We start from the raw sequence: 9519 nt of genomic DNA, 5'->3' as shown, positions 1-9519 counted from the left end.
CTTCTCTGTATAATCCCTTAACCCTGAGGTCACACTCAGTGACATCATTCCAGGTCTTTTTTTGTTCTACCTTTCACCACCCTGCCCCCAGCATTAACATTTCTCACTTTCTGCACCCAATTATCATCCCCCATCCTCTCCACATGCCCAAATCATCTCAATCTACCTCTCCTCATCACAACACCAATACACTCAAGTCCCATCCTACCTCCCAACTCTTCCATTGTAAACTTTGCACCCCCCAGGCATTGCACTCAAGGATGCACTGCACATCCACCTAATCATTGCCATTTCTGTACGTTTGAGCCCGCAGATATCTTCTTCCTTTACTGCCCAGGTCTCACTACCATACAGCATTACACTGCTAACACATGCTGCTTACAAAGGTCCCTTAGCATGGAGGGAGAGCCTTCTCAATGTCAGGAGAGGCAACAGCTCCCTGAACTTCTTCCAACCACTCCTCACTCTAGCCACAGAGCTAGCTCCAGCCCCACCTCCAGCACATAACATGTCTCCTAAATAACAAAACTCTTCCACACAGTCAAGAGACTCACCAGCACATTCAATCCTTTCACGGCTGGCAATAGCCACATGCTTTTCCTGACACACTGCACACACAAAATCAGCATTATCTTGCAGTCTACCTCAAATACCACTACATCTCTTATGTACCCACTTATCACAAACACTGCACAAGGTGGAATTATTTCTCATGCCTTTGTTACATTACCACAGCTGAAATAATTCTCATGAACTTTCAGTCATCAGTCAACGTTTTTAGCACTCTTCCTCTAGGAAAGTGTCTTCAGAGGTCATAAATATAAATGCTTTTCTCCAAGTTTTAATATAATCTGTAGTTCTAATACTGAGAGTAATTGCAGTCTATATTTCAGGTCCTGAACTCCTCCTCCTCAGCCGGAAAAAGGACAGCACAGTATATAGAGAAGAAAACTTAAATCCTTATACTTTAGACTGGAAAGGCTAAGAGACAGCCAATGTGGTTTCTTTTAACTTTATAATACTGTATATGGAGCACCCATGCGAGAACCATACGTAAAATATACTGTATGTTGTTTTACTCATCACATTTGTGAATGTACTCCAGTTTGCTTAGATAGGGATGTGGTACTGTAATTATTTGTAATGGATAATACTAAGAGTTCTGTCATTGTCAGTAACAGCGGTGCAAAGTACCTATATTATGTTTCACAGGATAGTGCTGCAGTGCAATATTTGAAAAATATGCTTGAAGGACACTGGCAGTTAAAGAGACCAGCGTAAATACCATTATGGATGTGGTACAGGAAACGAAGCACAAGCAGCATGAGTGTTTGGTGTGTGGCAAGTGGTATAGTAGGAAGAGTGACCTCAAGCGCCATGCGGTTATCCACAACTCTGTCACAGACCTGGAGTGTGACTCATGTGGCAAAAGGTTCTCCCACAAAAGCCATTTTGTTGAGCACAAGAACACCCATGCAGGTGTACGCAACTTCATGTGTGAATTATGTGGCAAAAAATTCACTCGTAAAAGCAGCCTTTCTCAGCACTTCCTCATCCACAAGGGTGAGAAGAACCATGTGTGTGAGGAATGTGGCAAACGATTTACGGAAAAGAGTCACCTTACCAAACACACCCGCATTCACACAGGTACCAAACGAACCCTCACTCTTGTAGGAATCAGAAGCTACCAGTGTAATGACTGCAATAAAGTTTTTGCTGACAAGAGCACACTCACCCGGCACCTAATTATCCACAGTGGCATCAAGAGCCATGAATGTGAAATGTGTGGCAGATGCTTTGCAGACAAGAGCACCCTGGTACGTCACAGGGACATTCACTTGGGATTCAAATGTCATTGTGATGTATGTGGCAAGCAATTCACCCGAAAGAGTACTTTAAGCCAACATATGAGGATTCACATGGGGGTAAAAAAATACGAGTGTGCGTACTGTGGGGAAAAGTTTTTGAGGAAGGATTACTTAAGGAAACATGAATTAACACAGCATATTTGTGATGATGACGAGAGTGTTGACAACAATGATAATGGTAGAGGTGATAATGATGAAGAAACCGGGGAAACTTTTTTTAATGATAATGGTGGTGGTGAAAACGATATAGAAAGAGGACAGTTTTTACTAGGTTTATCTTCTCGTTCTATAATGATGACAGAAAAGGAAGAGGAAGAGGAGTATTTAGGAGAGTGAGAGAGAGAAAGAGAGAGAGCTATGTGAGGATAAAGTAGCCTGGAGGTGGTTCAGTTGGGCCATCCCCTGTTCAGGGTTTCCCAGGAGGGATCAAGTCATCTGAGATGATGAGTTCTCATTCATAGCACTGGTATTTTCGTTCATCTTTCCTCTTGCAAATACACCAGTGTTTATCTCGTAGTGAGCCAGTTATATCATTTTATCCTCTGGCAATTTAATGACATTTTCAGGCAGCTGTGGTTAGAAATTGGCAGTTATTTGACTCATAATTTTATTAATTGTACTATGCAGTATTTTAGTATAAAAAATGGTTGTTATTAATAAAATATCAAAAGGTTTTAGACTGTAGGTAATTATATAAGAGCGAATAGATATGAGAAGAGCAACTGTTGTATAGGGTAATCATGTAGAGACTTAGTAATGTATGGTACAAGGGTGACATTCAGTTCATCACCAGTTAACCTTTCCACCATAATCTGCACTGGCATTTGATCTGAGATGTGAGTATAGTGCTGAAGACATACATTTTTAATTTTATTTTTTTAAGCATACTGGTACACTCTTTCACTAGTTATCTAAAAATTTTGTGGTCACATACAATATGTAGCATTGCTCTTAGCTTTCGGCCCGAGTGGGTTATACAGCACAGTGATGTTATTGTTTGCCTACATATTTGATTTCTGTGGATGATTGAGTGGTTTTACAAACAAGCATATGTATCGGTATTGCCTGTATGTAGATCTAGTAATGCATTGGCATATGTTACATGTTTCATTGGAATGGTAATGTTCATTTCTTAATTAGAATTGTGAAAAAAAAAACTAACTGCAGGATAGACTTTGATGATCCCCCCAAATGTATTTCTGTTAAAACCCAGGTATACCAGATGTGTTGCTATACTTCATAATTATAGTCAGGCATGTAATCATCAGTTTTTGGGTACAGGTAACACTACTATCATATGATGGTGGTTGCATGTACTCTGCCTTGTCTCCTTTATGATATAGAATATCTCTTTAAGAATTGATGTAATAGTATAAAAGTTTTCAGTACTATGATGAAGGATACCTCTTTCAGAATTGATGTCACTCATCCATCCATCATCCAATCCTACATTGCCCCATGAGGAGCGTAGGAGCCCGGGGGTAGTAATGGTATAAAATCTTTCAGCACTAAAGTGACTGCTATATTTATTCTTGCTAAGGTAAGATGATGTCATTCATCTCTGGGCTTGGGGATTAATCAGGAAAATGACTCAGGATTGTGACACATGGAGAGCTGCTTACAAGTGACAGGACCTGTGCTTGCTAGCATATCCATTGGTCTCAAACATAAAAGCAAGCAAAATCCCACTCGCAGTGAAGAAATCAGAAAGAGTATCTATTAATCTCTTGAGTACAGTGACATTTTTTTGTTGCAACTGCCGGATGATTCATTTTATCCATAGAGTGATCTGTTGTAGTGATTCATTTTAGCCATAGAATGAGACCTATTGTTGTGACTGGGAGGTGATGCATTTTAGCCATAGAGACCTGTTCTAGTGATTGGGATGTGATGCATTTTAGCCATATGTGTTGTAGTGACTGGGTGGTGATTCATGTTAACCATATAGAGACCTGTTATGGTGATTGGGTGGATTCATTTTAGGCACACAGTGACCTGTTGTAATGTTTGGGTTTACCACCTCTGCCCATGGATATTATTTTATGCTTTCTACAACCAGGCAAATTTATCCAGTCTAGGGGAGACTTTTGGAAAAATAAGGGTTATGTCTAGCATTCAGTAACTCTTCAGTATGAGAGGGCTTTCCCAAGTTAGATGGAGCTGCATGGAAGCACAGCTATTGAAAAAAAAAAAAAAAAATTCAAGGGTTAAAATGAAATTACGTGAAGTTCATTGTGAAGATAAAATTAATAGAAAACTTATTCATCCGACTTCCCTGGAATTGTATCAAACATGACCATTTACTTAGTAGTTAAACTTGCCACTGAGCTCTCACCTCCTGATGTCCATATGCCCTGAAGGGTTTAATGTGGGATTCAGCTTGAAGGAGTGGGTGCTTCCATCATGTTATCAAGGTGCTGTACTGTGACACAAACTACATTCTGATTATTGATGGCTTGCTTCCAACTCTTATGCTTCTGGTGGGCTGGTGACATCATAAGCAAAGGCCACCAGAGATTTTATCATTGGTAATGATACTGTTTAAGAAGCTGAGCAGAAAGTTAGGTTACTGTAACTATTCACATGAGAAGAAGCTCTCTGAAACAACTGCCATGATTGTGGATTCCGGGGGCTTGAATGATGAGTGAATGGAAGCATAGCCCATTGGATTGGGCAAATTTGGGCTGTCTGGACAGTGTTACTCCTCGCCCTTCCCTAGGGTGGGAGAGGAGGTCCAGATGATGATGATGAAGATGAATGACATGAGATGAATGTTTCTCTCTCTCTCTCTCTCTCTCTCTCGCTCTCTTTCTCTTTCTCTTTCTCTCTCCTGCTTGCTGCTATAAGAATATGTGCTAATTCTTATAGTTAACACCATACCTTAATATGTGGGGTAAGCTTAATGTTTAAGCCCAGTTTCTCAGTGATGACTAATTTTTATGGTCTCCACAATGTGGTGGAAACCATATTGTATTTGCTCAGTTTCCCCCAAACACTTGTCATTTTGGGTGCCAGTGACGTGTGTGTGTGTGTGTGTGTGTGTGTGTGTATCGTTACTTTTGTGAGCTATGCAAAGACTTTTGAAGTATTGCTGAAAAATTGTGGTGCATGTCCTATTTCAGCAATATTTTTATTGTAATTCATTAAATTAGAATAATATAAAAGAATTTTAAAAATATAGTTCACTACTTAACCAGCAAACACACCAAAATGCAAAGAATTACATTGCTTCTATGGGCAGTATGCTAATTTTGGTGATTGCATCCGACCTTGTGTGGTAATGTGAGGAGACAGTGTGAAGTTAAGGGGGGGTGTCTGGCACTGTAACAGATACATTCCACTAGCCTGGGTAATGCAGGACTCATTTTAAGCCCTTCTGTATGAGACTTTTTTATTCCTAAGTTGAAAAATGTTACCTGGAGGTGGTGTGACCCTTTACTGGCAGACAGTGGGCATCGTTGTTTTCATTTTTGAAGGCTCCAACATAGTCAGCCTTGGTCATCTAATGGTGATTGTCCATGCTGCTCGATCTCTGGCAGCTTCTCTATTTAGTCCCATAACCCTGAGGTCACACTCAATGACCTCGTCCGAGGTCTCTATTTAGTCCCTTAACCCTGAGGTCACACTCAGTGACCTCATCTCAGGTCTTTTTCGGTCTACCTCTCACTACCCTATCCCCAGCATTAACACTTCTCATTTTCTTCATCCAATTATCATCCCCTGTCTTCTCCACATGCCCAAACTGTCTCAATCTACCTCTCCTCATCACAACACCAATACACTCTAGTTCCATCCAACCTCTCAACTCTTCCATCATAAACCTAGCTCTCCCAGGCCTTGCACTCAAGGATTCACTGCACATCCACCTAATCACTGTCATTTCTGTACGTTTGAGCCTCCGAATATCCTCTTCTTTTACTACCCAGGTCTCACTACCATACAGCTTTACACTCCTAACACATGCCACACATACACATCCCTTAGCACAGAGGGAGAGCCCTCTCAGTGTCAGGAGAGGCAACAGCTCCCTGAACTTCCAACCTCTCCTCACTTTAGCCACAGAGCTAACTCCAGCCCCACCTGCAGCACATAACATGCCTCTCAAATAACAAAACTCTTCCACACACTCAAGAGACTCACCAGCAAGTTCAATTTTCACACCTGGGAATCTCCACAAACTCTCCCCAACACACCACATACATGAAATCAGCATTATCTAGCAGTCTACGTCTAATACCACTACATCTCTTATGCACTGAAAAAGACCTGGGACGAGGTCATTGAGTGTGACCTCAGGTTTAAGGGACTAAATAGGGAAGCTGCCAGAGATCTAGCAGCATGAAAAGCTACCACTGGGTGACCAAGGCTGACGCATGCAAGCATGTTGGAGGCTTCAAAAACGAAAACATTACTATATATATAATTGGGAAAACTACAGAATACAGTACAGTATACTGTAATAAACCACTGTGCTTAGTCTTTGTTGATTATGAAAATGCTTTTGACTCACTGGAGCACCTAGCAATTATAAAATTGCGAGAACAAGGAGTAAATGAGAACATTGTAAAACTGCTCGAAAACATATAAACTGTAAAGAGGGAACTGCTACAGTTAAAATTACATAAAGACTTGGAAAAAATTAAGATTGAGAAGGGCGTGCATCAGGGAGATACAGTTTCACCAAAATTATATACATGCCTAGAAAGTATTTTCAGAAAGCTAGACTGAGAAAACAAAGGAGTAAACATTGATGGAGAAAAGCTAAACCATTTAAGATTTGCAGATATCATTGTCCTAATCTCCGAAAAAGCAGAGACACTGCAAGAAATGTTAAATGCCCTGAATAGAGAAAGTCTGAAGGTAGGGCTAAAGATGCACCAGCGTAAAACTAATGTTTAATCTACATACATCAAAGACCATCATCAGAATAAGTGAAGAAACTCTTGAAGCCAAGGAATACAATCACTTTGGGCAAATCCTGTACTAAAATTAACGAAAACCATGATTGTGAAATAGAAAGACGCAGTACAATTGAATGAAAATCCTTCGTAAACACAGAGACATGAAAAGTAGCTTGCCAATATGTATGAAACGAAAAATGTATAACAAATGTATAACTCTAGCTATGACATACAGTTGTGAGACCTGGAAACCAGCAATATCGATGGAAAACCTAATCCGTTCTCAGAGAGCAATGAAAAGGTCAATGGTGGAAATATCTTTATGAGACAGGAAAAGATCAACTTGCATGAGGCAGCAGACTTAAAGTCAAAGACATTATAGAAGTTATAAAAGAACTGAAATGGAGGCGGGCAAGCCATGTAGCAAGGATGGAGCAAGAGGCTGACTGACTGGACACCAAAAGATTGTATGCATGGCAGAAAAAGGCCAGACAGGAGGTGGAGAGATGAGATAAAGAAATTTGCAGGGAAAACATGGCAGAGATTGGCTCAGTCAAGGAATTTGTGAAGAATGTTGGAGAAGGCCTTTTGTTCAACAGTGGGCTTGTAATGGATGATGATGACATATATATATATATATATATATATATATATATATATATATATATATATATATATATATATATATATATATATATATATATATATATATATATATATATATATATATATATATATATATATATATATATATATATATATATATATATATATATATATATATATATATATATATATATATATATATATATATATATATATATATATATATATATATATATATATATATATATATATATATATATATATATATATATATGTGTGTGTGTGTGTGTGTGTGTGTGTGTGTGTGTGTGTGCGCGCGCGCGCGCATACAATGTAGAATAAAATCAGTCAGTTATCGACATTTCATCATAGATTCTCTCCTTGTAAAACTGCATCAGCGTCCAGACTTTCAAATTTGGCGCTCTAATGCAGCCGAGTTAGAAACTATATTCAGGGAATAATGGTCACACAAGCTCATGAGGGCAATATCAGCGAATAATAATAACGCAGCAATGTAATATATAATGTAAAGCAATATCATTTTTTTTTTTCTTGATTGATTACCTTCAGCAGAGGCTTTGCCGGATCTCATCACACCGAGTTCTCCCACGTAACCACAACAGAGGAATCTGGCTGGTGGAGTTGCTGATAAAATTTCGTTAAATATTTTCGTGGCACAACATCATGACAGAACCACTAATATGAGTCCTCTGTACACTGCTTTGGTGGTAGTTGGGGCCCTGTACTACATATACTACATAATAACAAGGTGAGTGGCATTTACAAAAGGATCATTGGGTGGGAGGGTTAGGCTAGATCAAATTTTATCGCAACTGACATTTTCACGATAAGGTAATTATTATTATTATTTTTTTTTTTTTTTGCTCATGAATGATATCGTATAGTGAGTAGTGAAGGTTCGGAACATTATTTCCACTGAAGTTTAGATTTCCTAAGTAATCAGAATGATCTAATAGATAGTATAAGCTGTCTTTCATGGAAGCCAGCTGTCAAAGTGTCGAAGTGACAAGATTTTCATGAGTCATAGCTGCAACTTAGGATATAGTTTGTAGCTTTACTCTTGATCACTTAAAATAACCATGGAATTTTATTTCCACATAATAACTGTCTGGCTCCTGCACTAATGGAATTAGAAATGGATGTGTCAGGGTATGTAAGGAAAGGGTAGATGTTTTAACCCAGTTATGGCTTAATTTTCATTAGAATTTTTTATTTTCTTACCAGTTAAAGTTGTGTTTAGGAGTACTTATAGTATGGTTTTGCACAGACATGAGGGGAAAATATGTTGCCATCACCATACAGGTGGTGAACAATACCAATTTTCATTTAAATAATGCCTCAGAGTTGCAGAAATGTGATATCTATCTGTCTGTCTATATACCTAGGTTGCTTCCGCCAAGGAAAGGGAGGTAGCACCAATACACTCTAATCTGAGTTAGTAAGTGTTCAAGTAAAAAAGTGTCCAGCCTTTCTCTAACAGTGTTGACTGCACTCTGTAATGTGAGGTCCAGGCTCATAAATTTTAATAACTCTGTGCATTCCTAAATTTCTTAGAAATTAGAGGCTTGACTTCCTTATCATGATTTAAGCATGTCTGTCAAGATGATATTGTGGTAATCCCTTGTTGACAGAGGTGTTCCACGCTTGTTGTCATGGCTCATCGTGGCCAAATACCAGACAGAGATCAAGATAGGGAGGATCTCTCTCTTCCGGCTAAGCTTCGAGGATGTGTTCATCAAGAAGTCAGGGCTAAGTATTGTACGTTTATACCATACCATACCAGTCCAGTATTACTGTAACTAGTATTTGTTATTATGCTGTTGTTGGTGTGGCCCTAGGCTCTTCTGAACATGAACCCAGTAGACTGAAACTAAAGCTGCCCATCTCCTGCTGTTCACCATGCTCCTTTTGTAGGATAGGGAGGGAGTTGAGGAACATTTTATGACACCACCTGATTATATCAATGTCAGTCCATGAAGATGTTCATCATCTCAATATCTTATTAGTTTGTTTTAAAATTATGGTAAGAAAATGGTGAAACAGGGTAAGAAGAGAGGCAATGCATGGCTTTAATAGTGATAAAGATTTAGCTTAAAAAAAAAAAAAAAAAAAAAAAAAAAAAA

At 38.9% G+C, this 9519-nt stretch overlaps 1 protein-coding gene across 1 annotated transcript in view; it reads left to right on the top strand.

Annotated features, from left to right (window-relative positions):
- Positions 1–1289: 1289 nt before the first annotated feature.
- The window catches only part of hob (bridge-like lipid transfer protein family member hobbit), a 66675-nt gene continuing 58445 nt past the window's right edge, over positions 1290–9519 (top strand). Inside the window, exons 1-3 of the mRNA XM_080274314.1 lie at positions 1290–1817; positions 7999–8144; positions 9028–9154. Of these exons, the coding sequence (XP_080130440.1) occupies positions 1290–1817; positions 7999–8144; positions 9028–9154 (801 nt within the window). The remainder of the gene's footprint in view (positions 1818–7998; positions 8145–9027; positions 9155–9519) is intronic.

The sequence above is a fragment of the Coenobita brevimanus genome, chromosome 57 (genome assembly GCF_032717465.1).
Source record: "Coenobita brevimanus isolate Jiangsu-jjx chromosome 57, ASM3271746v2, whole genome shotgun sequence".
Taxonomy (NCBI): Eukaryota; Metazoa; Arthropoda; class Malacostraca; order Decapoda; family Coenobitidae; genus Coenobita; species Coenobita brevimanus.
Note: the sequence above shows the minus strand (reverse complement) of the source record. Positions and strands in the feature narration are given on the sequence as shown.